General features: G+C 40.8%; 1 protein-coding gene across 1 annotated transcript in view; it reads left to right on the top strand.

Annotated features, from left to right (window-relative positions):
• LOC141393961 (uncharacterized) overlaps positions 1-21,874 on the top strand; it is a 34,359-nt gene extending 12,485 nt beyond the window's left edge. The window contains exons 2-3 of the mRNA XM_073967625.1: positions 4,714-6,301; positions 21,249-21,874. Coding sequence (XP_073823726.1) covers positions 5,077-6,301; positions 21,249-21,712 — 1,689 coding nt within the window. The 5' untranslated portion in view covers positions 4,714-5,076 and the 3' untranslated portion in view covers positions 21,713-21,874. The remainder of the gene's footprint in view (positions 1-4,713; positions 6,302-21,248) is intronic.

Genomic DNA, 21,874 nt, shown 5'->3' with positions numbered 1-21,874 from the left:
AATGGGCACAAACTGAGCACAATTCAGCACAACTTAAATTTTTTCGAATTCGAAAATTGCAATTCTGGCAACATATTTTCGAAAAAAATGTTTTGTCGAATATCTCAGCCATTTTTTCGAATTTCGAAAAAATTTTTTCGGCACAAATGGGCACAAACCTAGCACAATTCAGCACAACTCAACTTTTTTCGAAATTCGAAAATTGCAATTCCATCGGATACCACATGAGTTTCGCACTCCCTCGCCTAAGAGGTCACTCCGGAGACACCCCAAGGAAGATCGTCGGTGAATTACACAAACAATTTCTATAGCCTTTTTGTGATTACGTTTTATCGCGAATGCCGTCACTTCGGAGTGACTTCTGAGTGACTTCCAAGGCGATTGTTTACATTTATTTAATGAATCAACACATTTGAACAAATATAGAACATTTTCTTTGTAATGATTATATGAGACGTTGGTGCAGTGGTAAGGGCACTCGCTTTGCACTCTGAAGGTCCGGGTTCGCTTCCCAAGTCAGGCAAAGAAACATCACATTTTTAAAATGACAAAATTAATAGAAAGAAATAGAAAAAATAGAAGAGAAATAAAAAAATAATTAAAAATAAAAAATAAATAAAAATAAAAAATTAATTAAAAATAAATAGAAAAAAAATATTTTTTTTAATTTGTAGAACTATCGCGGAAATGATCTTCTAGAAGTGTCGCTGGAGTGACTTCCAAGACGACACCCCGGCGTGGTTCATTTCTTCACAACGGAGGTCACTTCAGGGTGACTTCTGCGACTATCGCCGCGACTGTTTTCATCGCCCTGGGCGACACGCCTAAGTCACTTCCGCGATAGTTTTTGCTTGCAGGGATAGTATTTATATACTTTACACACACATACATATATGAACTATACATGCAACAATCTTCAAGTGTACTTGGAGAGGTATTTGCACTTTGTGAAGACTAAAAGAAATGCTATATATTTGTATGGGAGTAATTTGCCCATCTCCCACACAGACATAAAAATACAGATAGAAACAAGATATAGGACAGTTGAATGAATCGTTCGTCTAATGTTTCCGTCATCCTATTTGTGGTTTAGATAATATGGTTGAAGAGGTTTGTATGACAAATGAACCATTCTATTTAGTTTGTTTTGGGGGCTATTAGAGTGATTTTATAAAGATCGCTGATGTATATAAAGTTCAAAGAAAGTTATATTCTTGCATTATGCATATCCCCAGCCTGCAGGCTAACGAGGGTATGTACACTTTGATACGATCAAAAATTCGCCTAATCGAAATAATGGTATGTTTAGACGAAATCCGTTTCAAACAATTTGTAATCGAGTTAGCCGCGTCCATCCGTTTGTCTGGCTGGTTGGATGCGCACGAGAACCAATCAACCGATTCGGGTTCGAGAACCAATTAACAGATTTGTTACAACATTTGGTTGTAGTAATATTTCGTCCAAACCTAGATCAAGTTCGAAGATGGACCATATCGGTCCATGCCTTCCTTCCTTCTGATACCTCCCCCATAAAGGTTCAACATTTTTCGCTAAAATGGTGAGCACGATAACTCTGTAACGGATCAACCGATTTTCCCAAAATATATTCCTCGTAATATTTCTTCCAGACATACATAGATCGGTCTACTCCTTCGGTTATCTCCCACACAAAACTTGCACTTTTTTCACGAACGTTTTTAAGGAACGTTTTGAAAGTTTTTGTAGCAGGTTAACCTCGTGGAACCAATTACACAGGTACATTTTTTCGTTGCAAGTCCCTACTTACTCAGACAATGACACAATGGGCCTGTCGGTACCAACTTAAATGACTAATGAGCACGATAGCTTACAAATTGAATTTTGAGCCGAAAATTTGCGAATCTCAAAATTTTTTTCAAACGTATATCGGGCAACATCTTCGGATACCACTCTTACAAAAGTTAAAAATGTTCGGTTAAATGCAATCTCAAAATCTCAAATTTTTTCAAACATATAATGGGGCAACTTCTTCGAGTACCTCCCCCACAAAAGTTAAAAATGTTCAGTTAAATGCAGTTTAAGGGCTGATCGAGAATTGTTTTGAAATGTTTACCGAATAAGGAGAACATTCGGTCTTGTTTACGGCGATATAATGTTTTTCGTTGTCCGGTGACGCTTCCAGACATAATTGTCCAAAAGCCTAAGGCGACCAATTTAAATTTCTGTGTTACTCGGCATAAGAGCCCTCCCAGCCGAGGAGGTACCACCACAATTTACGATGAGCGATGTAGCAGACGTCATCTGAAGCGCGAAATCATTTAAAGCGTTGGGTCCCTACGGAATCTCAATGGTAATGTTTAATCAAGTGTCCTCAGCTTGTCGTTAGCCATCCATATTGTACTAGAATATTGGAAAGTTGGCAGAGTGGTACCGCTAGGTAACAGGCAAGGATGTCAGCAAAGGCGAGTCGTACAGGCGGATCTCCCTCTTGTCGTCAGTAGCAAAGATTGTAGAGGCACTACTCCTATTCGTGATGAGAAGCAGTTTTCCAGTGCTCAACATAAGCACGGATTCCGGAAAATGTACAGTACCACAACAGCATTACCATATCCACTCATATCAGTCGAGGATCTGCAATGGAACTCTTATGGTGGTGGCTCTTGACCTATCTAAGACCTTCGATACCGTCAACCAAGCCAAGCTATTCGAGGGCATAGAGAAAACTTATCTCCTGCCGTGTTTGAAATGTTGGATATTTAACTATATTTGTGGTCGCCGGTCGTTTGTCGAATTCAGAACTACGAAGTTGAAGGTCCGTAGTGGGGTGATATTACCGGAACTGTTTAACCTCTACCATTCAGAAATTCACATCCTCCAAACGACATAGAGGACGTATGTAGTGTATCTTGAATATATTGGACGATGGTGTCGTTATTGCGGCTACAAACCTCCTCCAAAGTTTAAACGTTTAAAGTAAAGTTCTATAGCTAGTTTAACTCGCGTTAATATCTATATATAGCAAGCTTAGTGCCGTTCTTCCACCTGATGAATATGAGAATACCCGTCACCACATAGACGGATGAAAAGAGGCTCCCCCGAACATAGTAGTCAAGGTATTGGGTGTAATGAAAATATCCACTGCTGCATTGTTCACCACTTGGAGGGCTGAAAAGAGGCTCCCTGAACATATTATTCAAGGTATGGGGTGTAATGTTCGATAGCTAGTTTAACTCGGGTTAATATCTATATATAGAAAGCTTAGTGCAGTTCTTCCACCTGATGAATATGAGAACACCCGTCACCACATGGAAGGCTGAGAAGAGGCTCCCCTGAACATATTAGTCAAGGTATTGGGTGTAATGAAAATATCCACTGCTACACTGATAACCACTTGGAGGGCTGAAATTAGGTTCCCCTTGAACATATTATTCAAGGTATCGGGTTTGATAGCAACATCAGTATTTGGGGTGCCGACAAAAAAACCTTGTTGACCTCTTATAAAGCAATAGGTGGGTGGGTCGTAAAATATGCGGCGCTAGTGTGGTATGTAAATGTTAGTGCTACGCAGTGAAAGAATACTCAAACCTGCCATAATGCCGTCCTGAGGACTGCAACAAGGTGCCTCTACATAACACACCAGTGGACCATCTTCATGAGCAGGCAAACGAACATGAGCACAACAAGCTGTTGTCGCTGCAGAGTCTGATTGGGTTTTATCCTGCCACGATCTAGTGTAGGTTAGATACAAGCGAGAACATCTATATCAACGAGCTTACCAGAAAGGCTTGAATACCATTCACACTGTTGCATTTGCCCAGGCAATACAAACCCAGCAAACCAAATGTCTGATGTCCGACACGTCTGAACAATTTCGGAAGCAAAGTCGTTCAGATTTCGTTCCGATTTCTAAACGATTTTTCGGATAGGAAATAGTTCAGATTTTGTACCGATTTCGTTCCGATTTCGGAACGAATGTCGGAAAGAAATTTCCTATCCGAATTTCCCAAGGATTTTCTTCAGATTTCGTTACGAAATCGGACCGAAATCGATCCGATGTTGCTAAGACATTTCGTTCCGAAATTATGTCAACCACTTCATACAACTTTTGTTAAGATATCGTTACTATTTCGGATCAGATATCGGACGTATCGTCCGAATTTTGTTCCGATTTTGTTACGATGTCGGTACGATTGGTTTGCTGGGAAGGTACAGTATGAACGTATTTGGACACCAACCCCATCCATTCCATTAATTATTTTCTTAGCTTCAGAGCATTCGGAAATTTCACCAATTTATTATATAAGGCCAAAGGCCAAATCAAAGCTAAAGTTTTTCCCCTGACCAATCAAATTCGCAATAGAAATCAAAGCAAAAGGTATTAATTTGTTATGACCCTAATCGACTGTTACCGTACCTTTCTATTACAATTTTAAATAGACATCTAAGTTATACATTTTCCTGCATTTAATAAAGATCTCTTATTACCCCCTTCTCCCTCCTGAACTTTCTTCTTTTCCACAATTATTAGTTAACTAACATGGATAAAGTTTAATTGCAATTTTTTTTGTTTCGCCTGGTTTAGGTTAATTGTCTCACAAAACAATTAAATATCAAATGACACTTGCCACGAAGACCAACCGAACAAAAGGCCTACAACAGTATTTAACGCCATCCAACTAATGTTGCACACTTTTTTTCTTTCCTTCTTTCTTCTTTTGCACTTCCACATAATAGAGAGATTGCAGCCACCATAGCCATCCACATTCACACACATGCAACACATGCATAGGACAATAGCCCGATAGACCATTGACCGGCAAGTCTTTGCAACAACAATAGCAACAAAGGTTGGCCAAGCTGGTGGGCCAAAACTATCAACCAAAGATTGTCACTCAACTAATGGAGCTATTTTGCTGCTGGGCTCAAATGTAAAACTGACACCAAAGTGCCAACAACAGACCAAATACCAGAAGAATATTTGCTACGGATAACAACTTCATCAACATTACCACAATTACTGCTGTTGCAACAGGATAGGAGCAAAGCTGGCAAACACACGCACCAAAATAAAAGCAACAGGATCTCCATAAAATAAGAATGCTACAGAAATATCATCCAAATCCTTTGTCACATTTTCTGGCTCTGCACAATTCACAGGCAACGCACAATCATGTTGTGGATGCCCACACATTGGCGACAACCATTGCGAATAGTCACAGTCAATTCCAACAACAGCAACATTCCCTGCATCACCAGCAGCAACAGCATCATCATCAACAACAACAACACCAACAACAATTGCACCACCATAATCAGCCACAACAAACTGCCTCGGCCTTATTAGCGAATCAACATCACAACACCACCCACCACCTACAACTGGCAGCGGCAGCGGCAGCCCAACATTTGATCTCTCATAATTCGCCAAGCCAACATCAATTACACTCCCCCAGCCATTCGCCACTACTTGACTGTCAAACAACAAACCTCCCCAACCTGCGCCATACTACCCTTCACACACCCACACACAGACACACTCAGCAGTTAATAGAGGAGGCAGCGGCATCGGTAAATACAACCCTTGATGCTGGCAAATCCTTTACAATAGCCGCCATTTTGGGTTTACAAAAGAGTGCCATGGAGAGCTCGTCGTGCAAAGAATACACCAACAATGTGATTAACCTTTCATTAAATGGTGGTAGCTTAAATTCTAACAGAGGCAGCAACAATAACAACAACAACGAAGAAGATGCAGCAGTCAATGGCCATGAGGACATAAATGGACAGCAACAACACCAACAACAGAATCTAGCCACCCCCGAACACAGAAATACAAATGAACCACAACCACAATTACCAATACACCAGCAACAACAACAACAACATCATCATCAACACCATTTGAACCATAACAACAACAATCACAGAGATGTAACAAACTTAAATCTGCACAAAACAGGAATTCCATCATCATCGTCCTCCACAAATATTTGCCACAATATTATGACCTCGGTAGCAAGTGTCAGTAATAATTGTTCCGATAGTAGTGTTCCAGTTGCAACAGCTGCTGCCGCCAATGTTCTAATGAATCGTTATTTACCCTCGGCCATGGTTAATGTGACAGGTACATCGTTTGCCGCCCACCAGCAACATCATGCTCGTACCAACAGTTTTGTTGCCGCTGCTGCAGCGGCCGCAGCAGCTGCTGCCAATGTATCAGGTGCTCCATCGGCCTTGCAAAGTCTACAACAATTACATCAGCAACATGCTGCCGCCGCACATCAGTCGAATTTGACATTTCAACGAGAGAAACTGAAATCAGGTAGGTAAGAGATTATGGATGCGTGTCATGGATTTTTATTTATACAAAAAAATGAGCAACCTCTAGGAAAATACTCATTACAAATCGGCCTATTAACCCATTATTTTAACAAGGAAATGTCACTAGAAGTCAATAGTTAATTTTGGGCCTACAAAAACCGACAAATAAGTTGTTAAATAGTTACTTATTTGTCGACTTTTTAGCGGCCAAAAAATAACTACTGATTTCTAGGGTTAGTATGTCGATTTGTAATGAATATGTTTGCTGGGCTGTTATATAACAGGTGAAAGGTAGTAGTTCGCTCCAGATATTTTTTGATTCTACATGAAAGTGTCCATGAAGATCTTCATATTTATACAAGACCGTTATAGGTAATTTTATTTATAGGAGAATAAGTCTACAAGGGAGAGAAGGACTGGAAGGATTGGAAGTGGTTCCAATTCACATGGAGCTTTCACTTATTATTTGAGTGAAGATGGATCAAAGCCTTTCTGTCTAAAAAGACTTGCGTCTATATAACCAAAGACGTTTTGAAGGGCACCTCTCTATAGATGATTTCCTGCTATAGCAGGACTGAAACGACTTGCCGCAGAATTTATTCTATTTATAAAAGGCCTCGAACTGATGGTTTTAGTGAGGACTTCAAAGGTGGTTGTAGAAGAAGGGAAGAGAATAGTAGAGAAACACAATAAGAGAGAGAAGATTTTAAAGAATAATGACAGGATAAGACTCTCTACTTAAAATAGGTACAGTCTTTAAAAGGAGAAAGAAGAAAAACGAAACTTGTCACAAATCATCCTCTGTCCATGGCATTTTAGACTTTTTTATGACAATGCTGATTGTTACAGGATCCACTTTGGTATAAGAATTAAGTGTACCAAGAGAAGGACTTGTATCGTTCGTGTATCGTCTTCAATTATCTGTCCAGATCCAAAAATCCTGCAAAATGGTCTGGCTGTTTCCATAAAAAATAGGCAATCAGACCAGGGTTTAGCGGGGCAGTTAAACAGATACGGGGTATCGTGTGATCCCAGTCCGCATGCAGGGCTTGTATTGGGTGTCGTAGCATCAATTCGGTCCCATATCAGTTGAGGCAGATGCATCGTCCGTATCTTAACTGGACTGAATACCGCTCGTGTTTGTCTTGACAGCTGGCGTTCTTCTGCTGCAATGGATGCGGGTGGTCTCGGAATGCGGCATTCACACCGTACCTTTGTACTGCCTGCGCAACTAATCAGTTCTGACTTGTACCTTTGGACCTCTCACTCTCTCTCTAGATCATGAAGAATCCTCCCGACGTGCCTGGGAGGGCAGGAATGCTCACGGCGGTGAAAGCCAAGTAATTAGAAGCCAGGTCAGGCAATGTGCGCTTGCTGAGAGCAAGTGAGCATACATTTCAATGCATTTTACATTGAAGTTTTCGCTCACTTGCTCTCAGCAAGCGCACATTGCCTGACCTGGATTAGAAGTGCATCGACAAAATCTTATTGGGATGATGCACCGGTAAAATCTTCGTCTGCTTATAAATGTGGTCGTCTGGTGTCATGAGGGGCAGCGTGTTGCAGTTCTCAGAGCGGAATTCTAACAGGTTTAAATATTTTACCACTGCGTAGGTTAGGAAGGGGGAAGCCTGTCCGCAATATTATGGCAGGAATGCTCACGGCGATGAAAGCCAAGTAATTAGAAGTGCATCGACAAAATCTTATTGGGATGATGCACCGGTAAAATCTTCGTCTGCTTATAAATATGGTCGTCTGGTGTCATGAGGGGCAGCGTGTTGCAGTTCTCAGAGCGGAATTCTAACAGGTTTAAATATTTTACCTCTGCGTAGGTTAGGTTAGGTTAAAGGACACGCAGCTGTCTTACTAGACAACTGCTCCACTCGGAGACCTTGAGGTCCATTGTGTTCATCCTGGTAGATAGCTGAAGAGAAAAAAAAAAGAAGATAGTAGATGATGTTAGCTGGTAGAGTGTGGGTAGAGTTTCCGGGTTATTGCATGTTTGTGGTTGTAGTTTGTGTTTGATTAAATGCTGTTTGTTGGAGCTATATCAGGTCCTTTGCGAGATAGAGCAAGTTTGACGGTTCTGTTGCTGTTAAGGACTGAATTATATGTTCTCCTATGGTACGCAGATCTGGAGATTAACATAGAACAACTGCATAACAGGTGCTCGATGGTCTCTAGTTCCTCATCATCATCGCACAGCCTGCAGTGTTCAGCCTAGCCTTCCTCCAACTTGCACGTCATTGCTCTTATTCTGCAGTGGCCAGTAATAATTCCCACTGCTAGTCTCAGGTCGGGTTTCTTCATCGTGAGCAGTGAGGCGGTTCTCTGTTTGGATGGTGCTGGCCAGATGGCCCTTTAAGTGGTGCAGCTTGACGTATTTTGCCAGAGTTGTCGAAACTTATCCCGACAGCCCTGTTCTATTATTCCCATGAAGTGGCACAGTGGTGGCTTGATGGAGTTGTCAACTGTGATGTTTGGTAACTCCCATCCGCGGCATGCAAGTTCATCGGCTGCTTCATTCTCTTTGATGTTGCAGTGTCCTGGGACCCAACACAAGGTGACGATTGATTTAGTGACCCCAAAGCGAGTTTGCAGTCTAGGACCGCCGCGGACTTGATATGATGGGACTTGAGTGATTTAAGGGCCGCTTGGCTATCGACAAAGATAGTCACCGGTCCAGATAAGTCCTCTTTCAAGTTGTTAATCAGTTCCGCAGCTTTCCTGATTGCAAAAACGTCGGCTTGGAAGACAGTACAATATTCGTTCAGCCTGTATGAGATTTGTATATCGAGGGATTCGCTATAGACACCTGCTCCTGTGCCTGTTTCCATCTTAGAGCCATCAGTATAGATCTCTATACCGTCTAGAGGTGGGCTGCTACATGTCCACTCATCCCTATGGGGTATGTGCACCTTCGTTTCCTCGAAGCACATTTGTGGTGATATATAGTCACTGATGTTCCCCGAGGATATTGGTAGTTCGAATCGACGTAGGATTGAAGTTCGACCATAGTCTGAACTGCGCCATGAACCTAGCTCATTGAGCCGTCTTGCACTCTTTGCTGCTTGTTCCTGTACTACAATGTCCAGCGGATGTAGATTAAGTAGTACATTTAGAGCCGCTTGTGGAGTGTTCCTCTTGGCACCAGTAATTAAAAGTGATGCCGCTCTTTGGGTGCTGTTCAGTTTGCTAAGATATGTAGTTTTATTCAGAGCATTCCACCCTGCCAGAGAGCCATAGGTAAGAATTGGGCGTACTATGGTCGTATAGATCCAGACAGGATGACCGTTGATTTCAGACCCCAACCTATGGAATTCTTGCAGGAGTATAGAGCTATTAGAACTCTCTTGGCGCGTTCCGCGACATTACTTTTCCACGTTAATTGGTGGTCCAGAATGATCCCGAGGTATTTGGCTTCCAAGGAGAGTTCAAGAGTAACTCCGTCCAGCATTGGTAGGGTGAATGGTCTGACTTTCCTTTTGTTCATAAATAGAACTAGTTCAGTCTTTGACGGGTTCACTCCAAGACCATTGTTGGATGCCCATCTTGACAATTTGACTAAAGCTCCTTGCATAAGTTCCGATAGTGTTTGTGGGAACTTTCCGCTAAACATAATGACGACATCGTCGGCATATGCTACCGTTTTAATGTGTAATTGATAAAATTTCATCAGTATCTCGTGTTTTGGCCTATTGCCAACACCTTTCACTGGCACTACCGATATCCGAACCGAGTCAAGATTCCACACGAGACCTGTACGCACAACACCACTGATGATATTCACAGACGCGGGGTCTAGACAGTCCACTTGAGACAGAGGCACAATCCGATCATATGACTGAAGCAATGGGACCGAGTGTAGGTTAAAGAACAAATCCACTTGGAAACCGAACGGAATACTAGCCTTGCGGGGACAGTAACCTAAATGGGGGTGTCTGACGTCTATTTGCCAATAAAAAGAACACCGTGATTTTCGTTTTATTCGGTACGATATTTATTTATTTTATTTCATTCCTTTTTTTTATTTAGGTTTAAGTAAGGATTAAGATTATTTGATTTAATTCTATGCTGTAACCACGCAAGCTAATATATTTATTTTTTTTGTGCTTCACTGCTAATTGGATGGTTTACAATGTTTGGTTTTTGGGTTTTTTTTTCTTTTGTTTGACTGTCTTCTAACTAAACCACTTCAAAACTAAAAAAAACTAAACGATTTACTTCAACTCTCCATTTAATTCGAGAACAAAAAAAAGAAAAAAATGCATACTGGAGAGAGAGAGAGAAAGAAAGTACACAGATGATGTCAGTGCTGGTACCGCCAACCGTTCCCGTACGCAGGGATGGAACTATACCGGGTTCACACCGACTCCTCTGCATACGTGAACATACTCCTCCTCCTTGAACGGATAGTTCAATAAAACTAAATACTCTGTAAATTAACAGTAGTTCAACTTATTCATGAAGATACAAATTTGACAAAGGCAATAGAAGAGGTTTCAATTCATTCGTCCCTCAGGATAAAAATAAAAATTATACTTATCTAATGATACTAGATGTGTTAGAATAGGATTTCAATTACGCCTCCTTTGGATCCGATGCATCACTCATCTCATTTTTTGATAAAAAGGCAGCTTCCAATTCAGCGCTTTCCACGTCTTTCGCCAACGGACCAAAAAACGCAAATCCAAACACCGTGTTCTGTTTGTACGGCAGTCCTTTATTCTCTTCAGGCAGTCCCAGATAAAGCGACTGGGCAACGTCCTTCCCCAAAACGATGGAACATCCCCATGGGAGGTAGAACGATGTGTCCGCTACATCTTCGCGGTCACACATTTTCCACACTTCTCCCGGGACACAATGAGATGCAGGTGTGTGGTAACGGTAGTTGTGTTTGAATGGCAAATTCACCGTCAAGGTTCTCACTTCACTGTGCCGGTCGGTGAGTTGGACTTTATATCGAAGCACGTCGTAATCCATAGCAAAGGGTAGTCGGCAGTATGGCGGCGCAATGAAACTCTCGGGACTGTTCGGGTCAAGCAGTATGCGTATGATACGTTTTTCCTCCCCCATGCCCGGACCACGGACCCATACCAAAGCCGTCATTTGCAGCCACTCATATTTTTTCTCATCCAATGGATGCAAGAGGGTGTGGTGCCTGCGCCAACAAATGCGGCACACATCGCAGCTCTTACAGGTTTGGAGAGTATGTGATAGTCCGAGGCAGTTCTCGCACACCTTTTTTTCATGTACAAATCTCGCTCTCACTGTTGGATGCATGGCTAAGAAGCAACGGCACAGCCGTAGCGAATGTCGCGTCATACAAATGGGGCAGCGATATTCCTGCAAGTAGGCCATTTTCCTATGGAATATAAAAGATTGAATTACTTTAAATGCAATGACAAAGGTGGTGTTACGGTGGGAGAGGATTGTGATAGGAAAGGGGATGAGGTTATTGCGATCGTGGTAGTAGAACCAACTTATGAACAGGACGCCTTATAACGCCCGATGACGTCCTTAGGTCGACAACTCTCACATGTCCATCTGGGCCAGGATGCAACTCTGTTACCCGTCCTAAGCGCCATACGGTCGGACTCCCCATTTCTTGGGGCAGAACAACCAAATCATTTAGCTCGAGATTTTGGAACGCTTGTTTCCACTTGTTTCTCTTGTTGAGTTCTTTCAAGTAGTCCGATTTCCATCGGCGACAAAATTCTTGATTTATGACCTTTATCTTTCGCCATCGGTTTAGTAATGCAGTCGGGGAAGGAATTTCTTCAGGTTCGGCTGGGGACAGTAGCGATGAACCAATCAAAAAGTGACCAGGCGTAAGGGCCGTCAGGTCATTTATGTCTTCCGATTGCGGAGTCAAGGGACGGGAATTGAGACAGGCCTCGATCGCCGCTAACAGGGTACTGAACTCCTCAAAGGTATAACGAACCTGTCCTGCGATCTTCCTGAGGTGCGTCTTACAACTCTTTACGCCGGCCTCCCACAATCCGCCCATATGCGGGGCAGCAGCAGGTATGAAATGCCATTCAAGTTTCTGATGGCCGAATCGCAATATCGCATCTTGTTTCGTTTCAGAAATTACCTTTCGAAAGTTTTCCCGGATTTCGCGAGCAGCGCCGACAAAATTTCGACCATTGTCAGAGAATATTTTGTTGGGGCAGCCTCGTCGCGCAACAAACCGTGTTAACGCTGCCAGAAATGCGGGGGTAGAGAGGTCGCTGACCGCTTCTAAATGAATTGCTTTAGTAGCAAAACAAACGAAGAGACAGATGTAGCCTTTCATTCTGCGACATCCGCGACCGTGGAATGTTTTCAGCTCAAAAGGACCGGCATAGTCGACTCCGGTGTTTGCAAATGGTCTACTTAGCGTTGTTCTCTCCGGTGGTAAAGCCGCCATCAATTGTCCTTGAAGTTTCTTACGGGCCAGAACACATTTTGTACAACTGTTGATATGTGATTTTACTAACTTTTTTCCCCTGACAATCCAACACTCTAACCGAATAGTTGCCATCATTAACTGGGAACCACCATGCAAGGTCAAGTCGTGTATAAATGAGACATATAATCTAGCGAATTTGCTTGCAGAAGACAAAATAAAGGGGTGTCTTTCACTTGGGGACAGAGATGATGTGGATCCTAATCGCCCATTGGCACGAATTATCCCTTCCTTATCGAGGTAGGGAGTGAGAGTGAGAAGAGGGCTTTTTTTGTCCAATTGCTTTCCCTGGGACAGAGCTCTATATTCGGCAGGGAAATATATCTTTTGAGACAACATAATGAGATGGTTTCGGCCAGCGGATAACTCACTGAAAGCCAATTGCTTACTACTATACGTATAGGTTTGTTTTGAGGCAGGATGGCAAGCTTTAATAAACCTTTCTATGTATCCAAAAACGTGGACAGCGGTTGAAAAACGGTGAATGTGTTCCAGATGACATTCTGGATCAGCTTCCCTATCGCCTTCCTTCTGATTTTCAGGCTCCGCAGATCTAGCGATGTGTACTTGAGCCATCTGTGTTTCCTGTTCCTTGTGCTGTGATGAAGACTTCATCTCTAAACGTATCTCCGGGATACTAATTGTAGAGGGCCAGCATTTTTCCTCCTTTAGAAGCCAATCGGGTCCGAACCACCACAGACTTCTCTCTTTTAATTCTAAAGGAGTCACCCCCCGGGTTGCTAAATCTGCGGGGTTGTCATGTGTTGAAACGTGTTTCCAAGCACCTCCTACCGTCTCTTGAATTTTTGCAACCCTGTTTGCAACGAATGTGGTCCACGTGTGCGATGGCTTTTTTAGCCAAGCTAGGACTATTGTGGAGTCCGACCAAAGATGCAACGTGTAATTTTTGAGGCATAACTGAGGCAGAATAGCCTCGACCAACTCGGAAAGCAGATGCGCTCCGCAGAGCTCTAGTCGGGGCAGCGAAACTTTTTTAATTGGGGCAACTTTAGTTTTCGAAACCAATAAATTTGAAGTAAAACCGTCACCAATTTTGACCCTGGCATATAAGACAGCAGCATAGGCTAATTCTGAAGAATCACAGAATCCATGCAACTGTATGATGCAGTCTGGGGAGTATTTCACCCATCGGGGTATAGTTATCTTGTCAATGTGGACATAACTTTCCAAAAATAATTTCCATTTCATAAGAGAAACCGGTCTTAACTCATCATCCCACTGTATTTCATCCAGCCACAGCTGCTGCATGAAAATTTTTGCTGTTATAACGACAGGCGCCAGCCACCCCAAAGGGTCAAAAAGTCGGGCAATCACCGAAAGGACTTCTCTCTTCGTAAACGAACTTTTGTTGCTTATATTTTCCGTTACGAAGTAAAATGTGTCCGTGGCCGCATTCCACCTAATTCCTAACGTTTTCGCCATGCTTTTACTATCGAAATCAAGGAATTCCCCATTGAGAAGATGGTCTCGGGGCAGATCTTCGATTATGTCCTTACTATTGGATGTCCACTTTCGTAGTTGGAACCCTGCGGTTTTAAGAATCTGTATAAGTTGATGCTTTGCAGCTATTCCTTCTGGAATGGAATGTATGCCCACTAAGGCATCGTCAACATACATATTATCTTTAAGTATCTTTGCTCCCATGGGGAACCTATGTTCCTCATCTTGGGCCAGTTGTAACAATGTTCGTAGTGCTAGATACGGGGCACAATTGAGACCGAATGTCACCGTTTTTAATCGATAGTCTTTTATTTCTTCATCGGGGGAAGAGCGGTAAACGATTCGTTGGAAATTCGATTGATTGGGATTAATTAAAATTTGCCGGTACATTTTCGATATGTCAGCATTAAAGACATATCTGTACATGCGCCAATTCAGAATCAATGATATTATATCTTTCTGTAATACTGGGCCTACATGTAATAAGTCGTTGAGACTTTTGCCAGTTGCCGTAGGGCATGAGCCATTAAAAACTACTCGAAGTTTTGTAGTGGCACTCTCAGGTTTGTATACCCCGTGATGGGGCAAATAAAAGCAAGGTTCAGTATAAGACATCGTCGTTTCGATTAATTCCAAATGTCCCAGGGACAGATACTCTTGTATGACGTCATCATACATCGATTTAAGTTCTGGCTTCTTACTCATTGTCTGCTCGTTTCTTAAAAACTGGCAAAGTGCCACGTACCTGTTGGAACCGAGAATTGATTTTGTTGGTGTTCCAGATTTAAACGGTAAATCAACCATGTATCTTCCCTCTGTATCCCTTTTAACTGAGGCTTTATATATGTCCTCACAAATCTTCTCCTCCTCAGAGACAGTTGGTTTGGTTGGTATTTCCTCAATCTCCCAGAATCGGGCTAGTTGTTTGTTTATAGAGACTCGTGTGCAATGAGATGCTCTGATTGTTCGTCTTGATACAGTATTGTTTGTGGGGCCAGTCACAATCCAACCGAAGACTGTTTCCTGGGCTACCAATGTCCCCAGTATGCCATGTTCTACTCCGCCGAGTAAAATCACAGGGTATAAGTTTCCTCCTATGAGGATATCAATTGGGGCACTTTTGTAAAAATCGGGGTCCGCAAATCTCAAATTTGGCAATTCTTTCCTATCTACCATGTTGAAAGAATGAGTTGGGACATTTCCTGTGACATCAGGGACAACTAGAGCATCAATTTCCAATGAAAAATTAGGATTTACTATAGACGATATCTTAAAAATGGCTATTTTCGAACATCTTGTTAGACATTCGCCGCCAAGACCACTAATTTCTGCCGCAATCGGCATAGTTGGCAGCTTCAACCATTTTTGTACCCGCGCTGACACGAAAGAGTCATCCGAACATGGATCTATTAGAGCTCTGACTTTATGAGCCGTACCATTTCTGACAATTGTCACCCAAGCAGTGGCTAGCATTGTCTTGTTTGCCACAGACGTGTGGAAATTTCGAATATTCTCGGAAGATGGGGGCAGATTGGTGGACTGTACGTTGTGTGTTTGAGAAGACTGAGACACTTTTCTCAGTTCCCTTGACGTATTCTCTCCGTGTTGGGGCATATTTGCTTTATGCAAAAGCGAGTGGTGCTTTGAATTGCACTCTAAACAAGTTATCTGGCTTGTACAATTCGCCACCATGTGACCTTTTGATAAGCAATTGATGCAGTGCTTATCGCGTTTTACGATGGACAACCTATTTTTGAAGTCCATACTCAAAAATTTTGGGCAAGAGCGGAGCACGTGGTTTCCCTTGCACAGGTTGCATTTCTGACTGTTGACCTTTGTGTGGTGGACTCTAAAATTCTTTGAACGGTCAAAATTGTGGAATTTTATTTGCTGTTGGGGCAGTGAGGATCTCGAGCTTTGCGGACCATATATGTCCGAAACGCTCTCTAGAGCTTGAAATCGTTCAGTCAAAAATGTATTCAGCTCTTCCCAAGGAGGCATTTCCGTCTTCTTGGCAATCGATTGCTCCCATAGGGACAAGGTTAATTTCGGTAATTTTGAAGAGCATTGGAACACAAAGATGGGGTCCCATGAACTTATGTCTATCTTGTATAATTTTAGAATGGATATGGCATTATTTATATCTCTCAGCAACTTTTTTAGAGCACTTGCAGACTCTTGGGAACATTGGGGCAGGTTAAAAATCGTACGCAACTGATTGTTAATGAGTATTCGTTTGTTTTCGTACTGATTTTTGAGGTTTTCCCACGCAATCTCAAACCCCTCATCAGTAAGTGGTATGTGTTGAATGATTTGCTTAGCTTCCCCACTGGTCTTTTGGAACAGGTGGTACAGTTTTTCAACTTGGCTGAGCTTGTCGTTGCTTACATATATAGCGGTAAATAAATCCCTGAAACTGGGCCAACTTAAATAGTCTCCATGAAATACCTCTGTATCACATGGTGGGACAGAAATGGATGAGCTAAATTTTTGAGAAACTTTTGAGGACGAGGCCTTTAAACTATCCCTGGTATTTCCAATAAGAGTGAGACATTTCATATAACTCTTATGTGTCTCAGCTTTTTTTTGTTTTATAGTCTGTTTGTCTTTTTTTTGTTGGTCGGGGTCGGAAATACATTTTTTGTAGACAGATTTCCACTCTACCCACAAACCTTCGACTTCGTTCTTTTCTGCCTCTAGGGACAGAACATTATATTCCATCAAATTTGTCTCTTCTAGTTGTTTCGCGTACGAAATAATCTCTTCGCACTGAAACAAAAACTCTTCTAATGCACCCATGACGTTCGGGTCAGTTATACAAATATTATATTTTCGCAATAAAAATAAATAATGCGTCGCCGAGCCGACGAAAGGGACCGTTTTTGACGTAGTTTATTGATAATATTGATTGAAAGGATAACTTTTTCCAATTTTGTTTTGTTTAAAAAATAGGAAAAGAAATTTTCAATTTGTTAACTCGTCTTTAATTAATTTTGATTTTGAAGAATTCTTCGAATAGTAGAGAGCAGAAATTTACTTAGCAGAACGTAATTGTACCCCAACTTGTGACAGAAATCCAGATTTTTATACAGAATATGTACTGTGAAGCTTGCCCAACTAAATCTTCTCTTAAGCCCTGTCCCAATGTTTCGCGATACAAACGGATTTGGGTTATATTGCAGCGATACGTCACTAAAACCATAAAGAGTGTAATTTTCCTCCACAGCCGAGACAGACAATAAATATTACAAATGATGGTGAGATCAACAATTTTTATAGACGAAAGCGATTAAATTTTCCATAAGGTTGTTATTTGTTTCAATAAAAAATGTTTAAACATGTATGTAAATTTTTCAATTTATTTCCCTCTTCGCCACTGTGCACAACAAAAGACTTTCATGAAATGTTCGCCAAAGTGAATATTAACAACACGTCAATGAACAAATTGTCTTTCTAGTCGAGAAAGACAGATAACCATTTCACTGTGCCTATGCCATGGGTAGACGAAAGTGTTTTGCTCTTTGTTTTTATTTGTGTAGTCTTTAACTTCCCTCCTTGGGACAACTCATTTGTTGTTATTGCTACAAGGTTCTCTTCATTTGGTACAATTTGTATGCTGTCGCAATCTATGTGTATCTCTTCTATCAACACGGCAATTGGTATCACAATTTTCTTTTCAAAACACACACAAAATAGGGGAAGGTTTTTGAGACAGATTATGGATGCCCGATATACATAAGAGAAAATTTTGATAATTTTGCAATCAACACTTCTTATAAGCCAGGAGAAAATAAGTTTGATTTGCTTTTACGGCAATTTGCATCCATATGAAAACACATAAATTTTCTGTTCGTATCAACAGAATAATAGTAAAATGTATTGAGCACTCTGTTTACGTATGTTAGTATGTATTTTAATTGTAGCATTTGATTTTCGAGACTGTTGATATTTATTATAAACAGTTGCCCAAAGACTTACATTCACACCACTGTGTTGCTTTTCTAATTTTTTTTGCTTTCTCTTCATTAATCACCATACGGAAGAGGTGTGGTTATTTGAAGAGATCATAACAATTTAATAAAATACTCTTCGATGTACGTTTGTATGCCGTAGTTACCGGCAGAGGCAGAGAATCAGTTAGTTCAAAGAGATTGCACCAAGTGATAACCCAACACTTTTGGTTTGTGTGTTTTTTGGCGCCAATACTTCTTTCTTTTCGTTTTGTTATCTCTTCTTTTTCTGATGTAAGTAAAAGTCTTACCTACCGCAACAACAACAATGATCAGTTGGTAGCGGTAGCTATTTATTATTATTTCTTTATTTGAACTTATTTGAATCTTTCCGAAATTTGGCAACGTCGCTTTAGGCAACTAAGGGATAGTTTTTGAGGGATAGAGGAGCAGGTTATCTTGGATGCGGGGGATAGTGGGGTTTTAGATATTCCACAAATATATGCATGCCTCGTACATACCTTGAACTGGTTGATATCTGCCTGTTAAAATTATTACGTCGCTTGGTTATTCCGAGGTTCGATAAGGACCATATGTTTTGGCCTATTGCCAACACCTTTCACTGGCACTACCGATATCCGAACCGAGTCAAGATTCCACACGAGACCTGTACGCACAACACCACTGATGATATTCACAGACGCGGGGTCTAGACAGTCCACTTGAGACAGAGGCACAATCCGATCATATGACTGAAGCAATGGGACCGAGTGTAGGTTAAAGAACAAATCCACTTGGAAACCGAACGGAATACTAGCCTTGCGGGGACAGTAACCTAAATGGGGGTGTCTGACGTCTATTTGCCAATAAAAAGAACACCGTGATTTTCGTTTTATTCGGTACGATATTTATTTATTTTATTTCATTCCTTTTTTTTATTTAGGTTTAAGTAAGGATTAAGATTATTTGATTTAATTCTATGCTGTAACCACGCAAGCTAATATATTTATTTTTTTTGTGCTTCACTGCTAATTGGATGGTTTACAATGTTTGGTTTTTGGGTTTTTTTTTCTTTTGTTTGACTGTCTTCTAACTAAACCACTTCAAAACTAAAAAAAACTAAACGATTTACTTCAACTCTCCATTTAATTCGAGAACAAAAAAAAGAAAAAAATGCATACTGGAGAGAGAGAGAGAAAGAAAGTACACAGATGATGTCAGTGCTGGTACCGCCAACCGTTCCCGTACGCAGGGATGGAACTATACCGGGTTCACACCGACTCCTCTGCATACGTGAACATCTCGTTTATCACTAGAAGCCACAGTAGTGGTGATATGACACCACCTTGAGGTGTACCTCTAGTGACGTATTTCCGAATGGAACTCCCACCAATGTTTGAGTTGATTATTCTGAGCATGCGGTCAATCCAATTGATCAGTGTGGAGGAGATACCTAAATTTATGAGAGAGCTATGGATTCGAGTCTAACGTTGTTGAAGGCCCCCTCAATACCACTGCGTAGCTCTAATATTTGCACCGATATATTGCTTTGTCAGCGACATGAGGAACCTCTACTTCCTGTCGCAAATAACTGTGGATTGTCATGGCGAGTTAAACATGCTATTTAACGTTATACCCAATAGTTTGATAGATCAGGACACTATCGACTTCATTTTAGCCCTCTAGGTAGTGAACAGTGCAGTGAATTTAGCGGCGAATATTTGAATTAATTCTCTTTCGAGTTGAGCTATTTAGACCTAATAGGTACATTGAAAAATTAGGAATCCACCGAAGTCCCACACATTCAACCACTATGCTACGTTTCACGGGTGGTTAGACCGATCATCAGGCATATTGAATGGTGTTTTTTAGTGGGTGGACGAAGGCTAAGCTTGGAGACTAGCATTTATATCACAAATCATTCGAAATTTGTATATTCGAATTATTTATTTTTTTTTTTTTAATGTTAGTCATTTAATTCCAAACCTTTCCTATAGTCCGACTTGGCTGGTAACCCTATTTTTCAATGCTTTATTACAAATACTAAGGCAGCTTTTTTCCACCTTTATTTTTATTTGTTCTTCTTATCAGAAGATTTTGATCATCAATATTTGTCATCGGAATCTTTGACAAGTTGATGGTGGCTTAGAACGCTAAGACGCCTGCAACCGTGTCACTTGGTTGTTGGGGTCCCAGGTTCGAATCCCAGCCTGGCTCATGCTGAAATCATTTTTTTTTTTTTTGTTTTGCCTTATTAAGGCGAAGGTCATTTTTTTTTTTTTTAGAGTGATATTTGAATTAATTCTCTTTCGAGTTGAGCTATTTAGACCTAATAGGTACATTGAAAAATTAGGAATCCACCGAAGTCCCACACATTCAACCACTATGCTACGTTTCACGGGTGGTTAGACCGATCATCAGGCATATTGAATGGTGTTTTTTAGTGGGTGGACGAAGGCTAAGCTTGGAGACTAGCATTTATATCACAAATCATTCGAAATTTGTATATTCGAATTATTTTTTTTTTTTTTTTTTAATGTTAGTCATTTAATTCCAAACCTTTCCTATAGTCCGACTTGGCTGGTAACCCTATTTTTCAATGCTTTATTACAAATACTAAGGCAGCTTTTTTCCACCTTTATTTTCATTTCGAATATTTTCATATTCCTCAGATGGAAGAACTGCACTATGTCAGTTATGACACATATGTCATCGACGTTAGGACCCAAGGACAACATCTTAAAATCATCCACAAACATCTCTATTCCGTCTGGAGGGTGTGGAATTTCAGAAAGGTAGAGGTTAAACAGTTCGGGAGATATCACCCCACCTCTGGGAACTCTCTGTTTCACTCTACGGGTCTTCGACTTCTTATTTCTGTATTCTACAAACGAATGGCGCCCAAACATTTTGTTGATTCTTCAACGTTTCAAACGCGGCTGGATAGAAGTATTTTTTTAATACTCAAATAGATTACACTTTATTTTAGTCATTAATAGGCAAATATTCATTCATTCTTGCATCAGGAAATCATTTTTGAGAAAAATATTGACAATCCCAATTATAAACTCTTCTCTTTCTTTCAGAAAATAGTTCCAAAAAATCATCACTGAAGAATAAACGTGTACGCACCATCTTTACCCCTGAACAGCTGGAACGATTAGAGGCCGAATTTGAAAGGCAACAATATATGGTGGGACCAGAACGTTTATACTTGGCCCATACCCTACAATTAACCGAAGCTCAAGTAAAAGTTTGGTTTCAAAATAGACGTATCAAATGGCGTAAACATCATTTGGAAATGACACAACAACGTTTGGCCCTTTTACGGCAAACTCAAATTGTGCCCGGGAATAATAATAACAACAACAACAATGAACAAACTACCGTTAAAGTTGATGGTACAGATGATGAAGATTGTGATAATATTAAACGCGAAGAGCTTAGAGATCTCAGAGATGATAGTAGACAAGATACCGAATCAGAATTATCAGTGTGTAATGATTCAATGGATGCTGAAAGTATTCTCGATGATGAAGAAGAAACGTAAGATTTGGTACAGTGTAATCGGCATATTTAAATTGAATTGTTTTAGTGATTTGTAAATATGAGTTTTGTAGAATTTAAGCTATATTTGAAAATGTAATGCAATGTAAATATTTTTTAGCAATTAAAGATTTAAATTAATTCAATAAAAATGATGTTAAAATGA

This window comes from Musca autumnalis, unplaced genomic scaffold (assembly GCF_047663935.1).
Source record: "Musca autumnalis isolate F117 unplaced genomic scaffold, ASM4766393v1 scaffold_1, whole genome shotgun sequence".
Classification (NCBI taxonomy): domain Eukaryota; kingdom Metazoa; phylum Arthropoda; class Insecta; order Diptera; family Muscidae; genus Musca; species Musca autumnalis.
The sequence above is the reverse complement of the archived record's forward strand: the minus strand, read 5'-3'. Positions and strand labels throughout refer to the sequence as shown.